Below are 14,808 nucleotides of genomic sequence, written 5' to 3' on the forward strand. Positions count from 1 at the left end.
TAGATCTCTATGGCCCTCTTCCTACTACTTCCACTGGAAACCGGTGGATTATCGTGGCAGTAGACCATCTCACTCGCTACACTGAAACATCACCGTTACCCTCTGCCTCCGCAAGAGACGTTGCTTTGTTCCTACTCAACAACTTGATTCTTCGCCACGGGACTCCGAAGGAACTGCTCAGTGACCGCGGACGCGTTTTCTTGTCCGAAGCTCTTGAGGCACTACTGAAAGAATGCCGCATCATTCACCGCACCGCAACTTCTTACCACCCTCAGACGAATGGCCTGACAGAACGCTTCAACCGTACTCTGAGTGACATGCTGGCCATGTACGTCAACGACGCTCATTCCAACTGGGACCAAGTTCTTCCCTTCGCAACCTACGCGTACAATACTGCGATACAGACCACCACTGGATTCTCTCCCTTCTTTCTTCTTTACGGACGCGAGCCAACCTGTACAAAGGACGGGCTCTTTCCCTACCGCCCTGATGTCTCTGAATCGACGCCACTCTCGGACGCCGCCCAGTACGCAGAAGAATGCCGTCAGCTCGCCCGTTCGCTTACAACAGAAAACCAGTGGCAACAAAAACACCACCGCGACACCGGCGAGCCTTCTACATATGCACCTAACTGCCTGGTATGGCTCTGGGTCCCTGCCACAACCACCGGCCTTTCAAAGAAGCTTCTTGCTCGATATCATGGTCCATACCGAGTCCTCCAACAAATATCTCCTGTCAACTACGTAGTTGAGCCTGTTACGCCCTCTGCGGACTTGCGTCGCCGTGGACGCGAAACAGTTCATGTCAACCGAATCAAGCCATACTACGATCCGTCTGTTCTGTCGGCTCCATAAGTCGCCAGGATGGCTCCTTCTCTACCCGGGGGGAAAATGTAGTGTGGTAACTTTCATCTTCATAGCCACTGCCAGGCATCGCGTGCTGGCGCGCTCGAGGACGAAGAAGTTGGTCGCTGCCTTGTTGGTTCGCCACGCCTGACGCTCCGCTGCGAGTTCCTCCTGACCGGCTATACCCATCTGAATAAACACACCCCTACAATATATATATATATATATATATATATATATATATATATATATATATATATAGTTGTATGTACATAATAGAGGCGTAACTTTTAAGGTGCAAAAGCGGCTGATTGAGCCAAGTAAACGATACAGCAAACCTTCAGCACTCCCTCCGCTGCCTCTCAAGCCAAACCAGCCCATACATCACAGCTAGGGAAACAGAAGAATGGAAGCAAGCATGCATGCTGCTTCACCGAGGGCAGCTCCAAGCCGTCACTCGTTTGAAACCACGCTGTCTACGTTGGCTAGCCTGCCCGCCCCTAAAGCCCCTTTATTGAGGGGCTTTACCCGCCCCTCCTTTCAACCTCTCCCCACTAATAGGAAAAAAAAATTTGGAGGACGCTTAAGCTTCGCCTTCAAGAGTGGAACGCGATAGCGTTATTGCACCTCGTTCGCACCGCCCACTCATTCGCTCGGTATGCTCTTGAGTCACACAGTGTTCGGCGCGGCAACGAAACGTGCGCCTGAGCAAGCGGAACTAACCAAAGAACTCGGTGTCTCGGAGGGAGAAAGCCGGGCAGCGACGCGCCATGAAGGCGGACGCGATCATGGGGCTGACGCCTTGATGGGATCGTCCTCTATCTCGCTTGGGAGCACCACGCAGAAGCATGATTCCTCGGAAGCAGCTCGGCACACATCGCAGGGGACGCTTTCCCAGCAGAAGCGCTACGGCGCAGCGATCACGTCAGAGGCGTCCGGCATCAGACGCTGCACCTAGCAATCGCCCTGTGAGTAGAAAGAGGAGCCGCGTCGCCTAAACGTACCACTGTTCGAGTGACGCACGCTGGATGCTGGAAGGGGAGAGAGCGAGAAAACTTATTAAACGCAAGGGTATTGGGGCATCCTCGCACCGGTACCCGCGCGGCCCGAAGGGGAGAAGCGGGTGAGTGAAGATAGTGATCTAAAGAAAGGAAAGAAGCTTGATTTTACAACCTGTGAGAGGGTGCACGGTGAAACGTCAGGGGCGAGTGGCGCGCCACGTGTCGGGGCAGCGCCGCACATTGCGAGGAGGGGTTCTTCTGTGTTTGCCGTTTATGAAGTGCATGCCGGGATTTATCGCTCACGGCCAACGCCGCCGACGACACCGGCTTTTCTGCGACACGAGCTCCTTAACGCTACCGCGTTAAAATACAGAAGAAAGCGTGCGGACGGCTAGATGCTCTCCCTCCGCCAGTTCGAAGCCGCGCTCCGACGGCCAAGCGCTTTTCTCACTGCCCCAGTAGAATTAAAAAAAAAGAAAAAAAAACGTCGCCAGGGCACGCAGAAGTGACGTAGTAGCTCCACGTCACTTTTGTGTCAGGTGATTGCACGATCACGACCTGCAAAAATACCCTCCCTTCTGCAAACGGTGCTTCCGCCTGAGCAGCGTAACCTAGCAGCCAATTGAAAAAAAAATTATGAAGATGAAGTATGGCGATATCCCCCTACCTCCAGGTGCGTTTTCCAGTGCATGATTTAACATAGTCATTTTTTTTATCTCCCCACCAGCGCATTTTTGTCCATACGGAATATATGCGCGCGTACATGGATCACGTGTATACTCACCTACGGTTCTGGTACCATGTCTTGACCTGCGTTTCAGTGAGCCTGAGTGCCTCTGCGACTGATCCCCGGTCGGAGACGCTTAAGTACTTCTGGTAGCGAAACTTGGCCTCGAGGAAGGCCAGCTGCGCCTGCGTGAAGGCCGTGCGGCGGCGCCGGGGTTTCTTGACGCCTTCCGCTTGTCGGCCCTGCTGCTGCCCACCGTTGGCTGCCTTCTTTGAAGAGGGCTTGCTCTTGCTGGAAGAGGGCGCCGACCTTCTCGCGGACTTGCTACCGCTTGGTGGAGGCCCTGCGCAAATCGGAATGCTTGCACTGCATGCGGTGAAGTCTCGCACATCCTTCACATGATATGGGACTGCAAATAAGAATTAGAGAAATATAAAGCTCGAGCGCTCAGCCAAGCGGAGTGGGAGGCAGAGCTGGCCTACACGGGTCTCTCTGAGCAGCGCAGCCTGCTCACCAGGGCCCGAGAGACAGCCCAGGCTAATGGTATCCTGGACTGAGGAAACCACCCACGCTATTCCGCTAAACAATTAAAGTTTACTCTCTCTCTCTCTTCCATCAATGTTCCGAATTAAAAAAAAAAAAACATTAGGAGACAATCTTTAAAGGATCACTAAAGAGAAAAATGAAATGGGCTTGCATCGATAGAATGCCAGTTCCTGGTTACAAAAAAGCCACTCTTACTGAAAACGGAGCTGTTATAAGGCAGTAAAGAGGAAGAACAGGAATACAGGTATCGCCACCACAGCCGAAACAGCCGAGGCTCGCAACTACAAATCACGTGACGCGCAAAGGATCCCGGAGGCTAACAAATGCGAATTACGTTAACCGTTTGAATGCGGTAGTATGTTTTGTCTCGAATATGAAACATGCTTTTATCACACGTAAACGAGGGCGAAAAGATAGCGTAAATGTTGTAAGGCAAGTATAAAAATATACTTGGCGGCGCTACAGGAGTCGATTTCAGTTTCTGTTATGTTCAGGCTCAGGCACTTCGTGCGTGCTCGGATAGTTTGCTTTGGGTCTGCGGCGCCTGAAATACAAGCTCGGAGCAGCAGATGCGCCTACCCTAAGTGCGTATCGAATGAAGATCATGAATCGGCACGCACCTGCGAAGTATTCTCCGCTCCCCGTACGCCAGCAATCACGGAGTCTCCTCTTGCGTCATAGTTTGCGTCATCCTATCCTACTACGTAGTTGGAAAAAACAGTTTGAGTTCCACTGGAGGGAACAAAAAAAAACACCTCAATTTCTTATCGCGATATCTCAGCAATAATTCGATTTTTTATTGCCGGATATGTGGCGACAGTGTTACCAAATGCCGTTAATTCGATTTGATAGCATATTTGGGCGCCTTTAGTGTCCTTTTAAGGGCCGGCCGGGTGCGTGCACTCCTTGCTTTGCTTTCGAAGGACGAAGTTACGAATTCGGTGAGTCCTAGCGAATGGTCCGCACCGCGGCCAATGCATCCCGGATGCTCAGAGGCCACGTCGACTGCCGCGGTGCAATATGTATGTGTACAAAAGGGGCCTGGGTCCGGCATATAACGGTAAGGGAAAATAACAGTGAGTTCATTAGCGTAAGATAACATATTTGCATAGGCCGTAAGCATGGTGGAAGGTCGGCCACGAAACAGCTGACTGGATGATATTAGAAGTTTGTGGTGATCAGAGGATATTGCAGCTGGAACCAAACAATGTTCATTTGAAACATATCGGAGAGGGTTTGGTCTGCCTAGGAGTGTAATCTGATGGATATATAACGGAGAGAAAAAACAAAAACCACATAGTTTAACCCAGCGAAAACCTTTCTGCGTCCGGTACGTCACCACGTGCATCCTTCACCATGGAAGCAGGCACTTCGAACCATGAGGCGTGCTACACAAAGCATGAGAGGTGTAGATCACGAGATTCCGCCGAAGGGCAGCAGAATTCACATTGCTTAGACTGGCTGGTACTTTAACGGGCGTGCTCGTGTACAGGCTCTCAACTTTTAAAGGCTCTCATCAGGCTCTCACGTGGGCTTTTAGGGGGTTATTGCGACATGTTTAGAATGACCGCCTCACTTACAGGAAAACAGTGTGCCTAAAGCGAGCCAGCGGCAGAAGGGAGCGAGATAAAAGCGAGCAAAACCTGCATTGGCGCGGCATCAGTCAACCCACTTCAGAAAGCAGCAAAAGTTTCTGAACTTAAGTTTGCTGTAATGATGTGAGGGGAGGGGAGATAAATACTGCTAAAGATGAGGGCAAGTGGCATAAGAAACGTTGTTTGGAAGCTGGCGCTTGATGTGCGTGTGTGTGGGTGTGTGTATTATAGTCTGCATGACCGTATATCGCACTGCATCCTTTTTTCAGAATAATGCACCAAGCTGGCACAAAAAGGTAGCTCTTGCGTCTGGCTGATGTGAATGAATGTGTTAGGGACCAAATGCAGGTGGCTAAGCAGGTAGTCAGTTGACGCTGGAGAGTTCGAACAGCACCAAGATGATTCGCTTGCCACCCGCGCATATAGCAGCTCCATATTCTCACAGGCAACGTGCCTCAGGATCTCGACAATAGTAGCTTACTTGCCCTTACCCTCAGTAACCGCTTATGGTGGGTCACTGGACGTGCGGAGTACATATAAAGCTAAATATACCTGCGTACAAATAGTTTCTCTTATATGATATAAGGCCACGCATTTCGTATTTTGGCACCGTGAGAACCTTGTCAAGCCGTAATGTGTGTGAAACAGTTGATGACCTAAAAACGTTGTGCCAGGAAACTTACAATTGCTCCGAAAATTTTGCGAACATGTACATAATATTTCCCCTTCATGGATCACTGCCTTGCCGTGGCGGAGGGGCTTGCGAAACTCGATGAAGTCGTAGCTCTGCTGTGTAGGGCCACCCAAGATAGACAGGTCACGGCAGAGAGTTCTGACAAAATGTGATTCACTGGAGAAGGTAATGGCAACCCACTCCAGTATTTCCTGCCAAGAAAACCCTATGGCCAGTCACAATACCATTAATGATATGGCGCCGGAAGATGAGCCCCCCAGGTTGGAAGGCGTCCCACATGTTACTGGGGATAAATAAAGGGCGATTCCTAGCAGCTCCAGCACGAATGAAGCGGCTGGGCTAAAGCCAAAAGGACGCTCAGTTGTGGATGTGTCGGGAAGCGACCGGAAACTCCGATGTTGCAAGGAGATATATCACATAGCAACATGGAATGTAAGATCTATGACGCAAGGTAAACTGGATGTCGTCAAGCGAGAAATGGACAGATTGAACATTGATATCTTGGGTATCAGCGAGCTCAAGTGGACCGGAATGGGAGAATTTAACTCCGGCGACCATTATGTCTTTTATTGTGGGCACGAATCCAAGGGAAGGAATGGGGTAGCTCTCATAGTAAACAGAAGAATAGGCAAAGCAGTGCTAGGGTACAACCCCAAAAACGACCGAATGATTTCACTTCGGATCCAAGGTCACCCTTTCAACATAACAGTTATCCAACTCTATGCACCGACAACTACTGCTGAAGAAGCTGACGTTGAGAGATTTTATGCCGACCTACAATGCCTTTTACCGCACCCCATCATCAGACGTCGTTTTTCTCATAGGAGACTGGAATGCTAAGGTCGGGAGTGAAGAAATATCCGGAATTATAGGCAAGTTCGGTCTTGGTGAGCCAAATGAAGCTGGGCAGAGGCTAGTAGAATTTTGTCAAGAAAACAACCTGACCATAGCGAATACTCATTTTCAACAGCACGAGAGGCGCCTGTACACATGGACTTCACCGGACAATCTGTACAGGAATCAGATCGATTATATTCTTTGCCGGCAGAGATGGAGAAGCGCTATACAAGCAGTAAAAAACAAGGCCTGGGGCCGATTGTGGCACCGATCATCAGCTTCCTGTTGCCAAAATTAAGCTTCGATTGAGGAAAACTAGAAGGCCTTTCAGGTATGATCTGGATCAAATTCCATTAGAATATGCTGTGGAAGTGAGGAATCGATTTCAAGAATTAGATCTAGAAGACAGAGAGCCCGAAGAGATGTGGACTGATGTTTGTGATATAATACAAGAAGTTGTTACTAAGGTAGTTCCAAAGCAAAAGAAATGCAAGAAAGCAAACTGGTTATCTGGAGAGGCTTTGCAAATAGCCGAGGAAAGGAGGATGGCAAAAGTTATGGGGGAAAGAGAAAGGTACAAGGTTCTCAATGCGGATTTTCAGAAAATAGCAAGGAGAGATAAGAATGCCTTCCTGAGCATACAGTGCCAAGCAGATGAGGACAACAGCCAATTATGGAACACAAGAGCTCTGTATAAGACAATCAAGGATATCAAAGGAAGCTTCTGTGCTAAGCTGGGCGTGATAAAGGGCAAACGAGGCAAGGACCTCACTGAAGCCTCAGAGATAAAGAAGAGGTGGCAGGAATACACAGATGAACTGTACAAGAAGGACCCGAATGTGCAAACCAAACACAAGACGGTTGTGATTACTGACCTCGAGCCGGGCATCCTGAAGAGTGAAGTTGAACGGGCCTTAGCCAGCCTTGCTAAGAACAAAGCTAGCGGAATTGATGGCATTCGAGCTGAGTTGCTTCATAAACCTCAGCCATGACGCTGTTAACATTCTGCATACATTATGTCAGAAAATTTGGACAACCCTGCAGTGGCCACAGGATTGGAGGAGGTCAGTTTACCTCCCCATTCCAAAGAAAGGCAGTGCCAAAGATTGTTTCAACTACCGCACGATCGCGCTTATTTCGCATGCTAGCAAGGTGATGTTGAAAATCCTCCAAGGTAGGCTGCAGCAGTATGTGGATCGGGAGCTTCCGGACGTGCAAGCTGGGTTTCGCAAGGGCAGAGGAACTAGATACCAAATTGCCAACCTTCGCTGGATCATGTAAAAAGCAAGAGAGTTCCAGAAACCCATTTACTTCTGCTTTATTGATTATGCGAAAGCGTTTGACTGCGTAGATCACAGCAGATTCTGGCAAGCTCTCCAAGAGATGTTAGTTCCAATTCACCTCATCTGTCTCCTCAGGAACCTGCATGAAGGACAAGAGGCCGCAGTCAGAACTGGGCATGGTTTTACTGATTGGTTTCCGATTTAGAAAGGAGTGAGGCAAGGCTGCATACTGTCGCCCTGCCTATTTAACCTATATGCAGAGTGCATCATGAGGAAAGCCGGTCTGGACGAGTCTTCAGCTGGAGTGAAGATTGCTGGAAAACGTATCAACAACCTTAGATATGCGGATGATACCACTTTAATGGCAGAAAGTGAAGTGGAACTCAAGAGACTTCTGATGCGCGTACAAGAAGAGAGTGAGAAGTTTAGGCTTAAACTGAAGATTAAAAAGACACAGATCATGGCGTCTTGCCCTATCAAGTCCTGGAGCATTAATGCACAAGAAGTGGAAGCTGTGACAGATTTTCTCTTCTTGGGCTCCAAGATTACCTCGAAAAGAGACTGCAGCCATGAAATTAGGAGACGCCTGCTTCTGGGAAAGAGAGCAATGGGTAGCCTTGACCGCCTAGTAAAGAGCAGAGACATTAGTCTGCCAACCAAGATCCGTATAACTCGTGCTATGGGCTTTCCAGTTGTCATGTATGGATGCGAGAGTTGGACTGGGAAAAAGGCTGACCGCCTAAGAATTGACGCGCTTGAATCGTGGTGCTGGCGAAGACTCTTGAGAGTTCCTTGGACTGCCAGAAGATCAAATCAGTCGATATTGTCGACCATAAACCCTGACTGCTCATTGGAGGGTAAAATTCTAAAGTTAAAGCTCAGCTACTTTGGTCATCTGAGGAGAAGAGAGGAGTCGCTGGAGAAAGATTTGATGTTGGGAAAGGTTGAGGGTCGCCGGAGAAGGGGTAGGCTAGGCAGCGAACGCGATGGTTAGATGGCACCCTCGAGGCACTGCAGATGAAGTTATGTGACGTTAGGAAGATAGTGAGAAACCGGAAAGCGTGGCGTTACATGGTCCATAGGGTCACGAAGAGTCGGACACGACTGAACTACTGAACTGAACATAATATTTATTCACCCAAATATAAACATATTTCGTAAAATAATAAAAAAAAAAACACGCGAATTGCACTCATTACCTATGTTAGTTTAGAGCACGGTTCCTGCTGCCCTTCAGCCTGTCCACTTCCTTCACCGATTTTCTATCGCACCATCTATAAGGCGTAAACGCCGGTATATCGCTTATTCAAGATTTTTTTTCTTTTTCACTGACTCCAGCTTCTTTGCTTCTACGGCGCTGGTCCGCGGTGGATAACATGGCAAGCTGACTGTGAGCTATGGTACAGCAGCAAGGTTTCTGTAAAGTTGACCGGCAGACTAAGTGCTCTCCACTTTCTTGTTCAACCTTGCGTTAAAGAACCTTCCGCCATTATTGAAGACTGTTAAAGGGGTAAGACAGACACGATATGCTGACAATATCAAAATATGCACACACAAAGGCAGCGGTGGGGAAATATAAGACATTCTTCAACAGGCGATCGGCATTGTAGAAGAATTCGCGGTACTGACAGGGTTAAAATGTTCACCAAGCAAATCCGAGCTTTGGTAATCCGGTGGACCATAAAACGCTATATGAACGAAGGAGACATTCTGGTAGAAATAAATTGGACAACGGTAACCAGAGTAGACAAAGTGAGGGTCCTGGGACTTATAATTAAAGACAGCAGAAAGAGCACATAAACAATAAATAGACTAATGTCTATAATTAACACGACAACCAGATTGATAAGGCGTGTAGTGTTAGATTTGGGGTCGCGAGTGCCGGGGTAGCGTACCGCTGCGGCGCGCGGCCCCTCGGTAGCGTTGGCCTGGCGGCTCCGTGGACGGCGGATGGCATCAAAGGTGCCAGCAAAGACGAGGCGTCTTTTAACGAAACAATCTTTACTGCAACATCATGAAGAAACGGGCAGTGAAGCTGACCCGGAGAGGTTACAGACACTCTCACACAGCTGGTATCTAGCGTCGTAACAACGGCGCGTCAAAGTAGTCTCTCTCTCAGCGGAGTCGGCCGCTGCTTTATATAGGCATGCCAGTTCACAGGGAAAGGGTAAACCCTCACAGGAAAGGGAGAGCCAAACATGTTGGTTCACGACGAATGACTCAATCGCAGATGGTCCGACCTCATCTCCTCCACCTCCTGCAGACGGGCGAAAGCGGCGCCCTCTCTCACGAGCTCCAGGCTTGGCCGGCGTCTGCACACACACGCACGCACACACATTTGGCGCGTGGCAGGAACACGTCGAGTCTTGCCCGCGGGAGGAAGCGTTGCGCGGCCGATGAACGGCGCCGAAATGGCCGACCCGCTCGCGGTTCTGCCTGTTGCTATGCGGTGGCCGCGTCAGCTGTCCCACTTCTCGGTGGAGAAACGTAACAGACTGCCCCGCCGGGGAAGGGAGATCCCGAAGGGTAGGGGACTGCATCCGCTGTCCGGAGGGATCGGGATGTTGCTGCTAGCCGGGGTCGTCCGACTGTTTCTCTTGAGCCAGTCAGCCTGAAGAATTCCTTGGCAAGTCCGGGTTTCCAAGGCACTCTGCAACTTGTCTTCAGGAGAGATTTCTGACAACCCACAACGTCACAACCACACTAAAGACTCAACCGCTCAGCCAGCAAGCACGGCACAAACTTCACTAAGTTTTGCCAGACTATTTCCCTCTTATGCCCCCATCTATATTAAAGGGCAGCTTAGCAGCACTTGGAACGCGTCCACAAATTTGAAAATTGCGCTTTCAAAAACGTCATTCTCAAACAAAAATAATACAATGCAATGGTTCAAAATCCTATGCCAGGAAGAAAAACACCAAGAAGTGAAAACTGAGGCTTCTCACGTTATGGGCTCCGACTTAAGCCATCGGCATTACCGTTGAGATCACCCTTTTCACTAAAGCTTCGGCTGTCCGTTTCACGAAACAACCGTACCTTCCTGTTTCTGTGCAAAGAAACGCATGAGCATATGTCACTAGCTTTGCTAAACAACCTATCCCTCTCCTTACGTGTGGCGCACCAGTCACGCGATTTCTGGGCACGGGCGAATTTGTGCCTTTGGGATAGTTTCTTTCTTTTTCGGGATTGCCTCAATTTGCTCCATTCCTTCTCGCGCCTGCCTTTCCGTTTCTTTTTACGGCAGCACTGAAACACAGGCTTTCTGCTTTCTTTTTGAATTCGTTTGAGTTTGCTCTCCTTACGATGGCAGCATTCTTTCTCGCGTCTGCCTTTCCGCGTTTTTCGGTGGCAGCCCTTGAATAGTCCTACTTTCTTTCGGAGCGAGCTCTGGCAGGCTAGCGGTCAATGTTCTAGCAGTAACCGGAGCTAGTAGGACACCGGTGTTGTCTGAGTGGTCAAAGTGTGGTGCCGCGTATGCATCGTGGCCAGCAGCGCATGACTCACCTCCAGACATGTCCGAACAACTGATCACGCCAGCCCTCAAGCTAGGCATTTCCTCTGGCAGCGCCGCGGCTGCATTGCTTGATTCGCTTTCAGTCAAATCCGAACAGCAACGGCTGACGTCATTCGCGTCAGTCCCCCTTCTAAGCATTTGCTCTGGCGGCTCGCCACTCAGTGCGTCGCCTTGCTCAGAGTTAACCGGCGCACGATCAAGCTCCTTCGACAGCTGGGGCGCTTCGGATTGTGTGAGGGCCATGTGTGCCACGTCCGCGTTCGCACTGGGGTTGCTTTCGCGAATACAACCTAGCGTGGTATCGGGGCACGAACGATTCTGACTCTGCTTTAGACGTTCGCTGTCGCCTTCGAAAGTCTCGCTCTCTAAAGCGTACGCGCACTCCTCGTCGGTCTGCCCTGGCTGATCACAACTCGCGGGCTGCGCAGTTTCCCTGATCGGCACTTCGTTTTCTTGCGTGCCCTGCTCTACGACACAGCTGATTTCGGAAACCGCAATTTTCTCACTTCCAAGCTGGCTTCCTTCTCTGCCACGCTCTACACAAGCTTCTGCATTGAGAGGCGGTTCAGTTATTACCAGTTCCCTACACTCATTTGATGGAACTGTATCTCCTACAGCTACTTGGGTCGGCATGCAGTTCACATCGCTTAACGGCGTCACTTCGGACTTCTCACCGATTAAGCCTGCGCTAACCGTCTCAGCTAGTGTCTCGACCAAGGTAACACGATGCTCTTCTGTTAGAGGCTCGGTCGGCTCGCTACTGCGGTCACGTTGCTCGGCCGCTTCCCCAAGCTGTTTCTCACACTCCGGTGCAAGTTCGATTTGCTCCCGAACTTCTGCACTGTCTAGCCATTCGCTTACAGCGGCTTTCAACTGATACGCCAAATCAAAGTACGACTTGTCACAATGTTTCTCGCTCTCATACCTCTTCCTAAGATCATGAGGCGTTATCTGATATCGTATCAGCAATGACTATTTTAGTTCATCATAATTTGTAAAGTGGTTGCCAACCAATCGCTTGGTTTCTTCCGACGCTCCAGCGAAGAGAAGAGCTACCAACATCTGCGCCCAACTATCTCGCTCGAAACGTTTACTTCTACAGACACTTTCGAAGTCTGCCAAATACTTTGCCATATCCTCGGCGATGTGGAACGGTGGCGGACCGTCTCGCGGTATTGAACTGTTTCAATGAATGGCATTAAAAGCTTTAATCTTTTCCACGCTCATTCCATGTGCTGAAATCTCCAGCTGTATCAGTTTGCTTACGCGGGCGTCCTCTTTCTCGTAACGTTCCCTACGTTCACGATCCTCTTTCTCGCGACGTTCACGTCCCTCTTTCTCATGACGTTCACGTTCCTCTTTCTCATGACGTTCACGTTCCTCTTTCTCATGACGTTCGTCAATGATCTCAAGGCATTCCAAAAGCTCGTCATCTTCAGCTTCCAACGCAAGAATAGCCTTTAACACTTCTGGTTTTCTGAGTTTGTCTGACAAATCCAGACCCAACTCCTCTGCAAGCTCCAGCAATTTCGGTTTGCGCAACGACTTCAAATCCAAACCCATGGCTGTTCCGAGTGCTGCCTTCTCTACTGCTCACTATTGCCTTGCTGCAATTAACCCAGCAACAACGACAACACAATTACCAGCTCTGTTCTCTACTTAACAAAAGCCTGGCAAAACTCAGTAGAAGAAAGTCCCGCACTCACAAAACCTCGCAGCCAAGAATCCAACGCAGTCGTTCCGCTGCAGGCAACCAGTCATCACACAGGGCTCGTTGCACTGCTCCCGCCTTTTCCGCTGAGCTGCTTTGATTCACGAGTCACGCCTCGGACATCTCCGCTCTTCCCACCAGATGTTGCACCTCGGTCAGGCCTGGCTCGTTTCACCGACCACGGTCACTGCTTGGTCGTCCTCGTCTCTCCGCTTTCCGCTGTTCACCAGTTGGACGACGGTATCGCCTGGCTCGTCCCTCCAACCACGGTTACGGCTTGGTCGTCGTCGTCCCACCGCTGTTCACCAATTGTTACGTTTGGGGGTCGCGAGTGCCGGGGTAGCGTTCCGCTGCCAGCTGTTATTACGTGCGGCGCGCGGCCCCTCGGTAGCGTTGGCCTGGCGGCTCCGTGGACGGCGGATGGCATCAAAGGTGCCAGCAAAAACGAGGCGTCTTTTAACGAAACAACCTTTACTGCAACATCATGAAGAAACGGGCAGTGAAGCTGACCCGGAAAGATTACAGACACTCTCACACAGCTGGTGTCTAGCGTCGTAACAACGGCGCGTCAAAGTAGTCTCTCTCTCAGCGGTGTCGGCCGCTGCTTTATATAGGCATGCCAGTTCACAGGGAAAGGGTAAACCCTCACAGGAAAGAGAGAGCCAAACATGTTGGTTCACGACGAATGACTCAATCGCAGATGGTCCGACCTCATCTCCTCCACCTCCTGCAGACGGGCGAGGGCGGCGCCCTCTCTCAAGAGCTCCAGGCTTGGCCGGCGTCTGCACACACACGCACGCACACACATTTGGCGCGTGGCAGGAACACGTCGAGTCTTGCCCGCGGTAGGAAGCGTTGCGCGGCCGATGAACGGCGCCGAAATGGCCGATCCGCTCGCGGTTCTTCCTGTTGCTATGCGGTGGCCGCGTCAGCTGTCCCACTTCTCGGTGGAGAAACGTAACAGTAGCTAACAAAAGGCGGCGGGTCAAAGATAAACATTTGTACCGAATGGTTCAGGCTTTTCTGGTAAACAGAATAATGTACACCAACACCTACCTCAAACTAGAGCTGGCGGAAAAGAACAAAATAGAGGGGATCATAAGGCAGGAATTATAAAACGGCACTGGGGCTATACGCCACTGCATCACTACGGAAATACTTCATATAGTGGGTGCCTCACGAAACTGTGCGGAATAATCACACAGTTAAGGAGGCTCGCCACACCATCCATGGGATGGAAGATCCTGCGTTAACTATAGAACTACGGGATGGAATCCCGGAAAGAAATACAGACGTAAAACTGCCGACCGATGTCAAGAGCGCAGTAACCAATAAACCACTACCAAAAACATGCACCCTGCTTTTCACGAAGGCAGGAGGAGAGCAAGAGCAAAGGTACTTGAAGCCAAATTAGAAAGCTCTGAATACACGTGCAGACACTGAGGGATACGAAGCAGGCAACTCTTTTCTGGTCGTCAGTGTGAACGACGCGAGTAAAACATTAATTGCAGGTTTAATAAAGAAACAAAGACCATCAGGGACAGCGGTGGAGGCAGCTAACGTCATAGAAATGGTTAGTACCAAATCTATCCCGATAACAAGCGACTCCAAGGCCGCTATAATCAATTTCGAGAGAGGCGTGGTGTCCAAGGAGTCAGAACGAGTTCAAAGACATTAAGACTGGAACTAAAATAATGTGGGAGTAGAATGCATGCCGGCAAACTCGGGGAGCAGGGTAAACCAAACAGTACAGGTCGAGGTTATGTCAGCCGAGCAGTGAGCTAGATTGAGTCCTCCGATTTCATGGGATGCAGTCATATCGTTTAACGTCTACACTAATCACTCTGGGCAAGAAAGGCGGATATGTCTCCATTAGCCAAGAAGTTCGACAGGAGGCAGGAGGTAACGCAAGTGGCATCCGGCTCCCGACGCGAACCTTCTTTAGCATGTCGAAACTGGCACACGTGTACTCGACGCAATACAACCCGACTCGCAAAGAATGCGGTGAGATAGCCGGTTATGATCAGATTTTATGGAGCTACAAAAAAAATTGCC

General features: G+C 50.0%; 1 protein-coding gene across 1 annotated transcript in view; it reads right to left on the bottom strand.

The window, feature by feature from the left end:
• Positions 1-11,042, bottom strand: part of LOC146208913 (homeobox protein SAX-1-like) — a 61,729-nt gene extending 50,687 nt beyond the window's left edge. The window contains exons 1-2 of the mRNA XM_084579474.1: positions 11,033-11,042; positions 2,631-2,916 (exon numbers count right to left, since the gene is read on the bottom strand). Coding sequence (XP_084435600.1) covers positions 2,631-2,916; positions 11,033-11,042 — 296 coding nt within the window. The remainder of the gene's footprint in view (positions 1-2,630; positions 2,917-11,032) is intronic.
• Between the last annotated feature and the right edge of the window lie 3,766 nt (positions 11,043-14,808).

The sequence above is a fragment of the Amblyomma maculatum genome, chromosome 1, assembly GCF_055883805.1.
Source record: "Amblyomma maculatum isolate TAMU_Amacu chromosome 1, ASM5588380v1, whole genome shotgun sequence".
NCBI lineage: Eukaryota > Metazoa > Arthropoda > Arachnida > Ixodida > Ixodidae > Amblyomma > Amblyomma maculatum.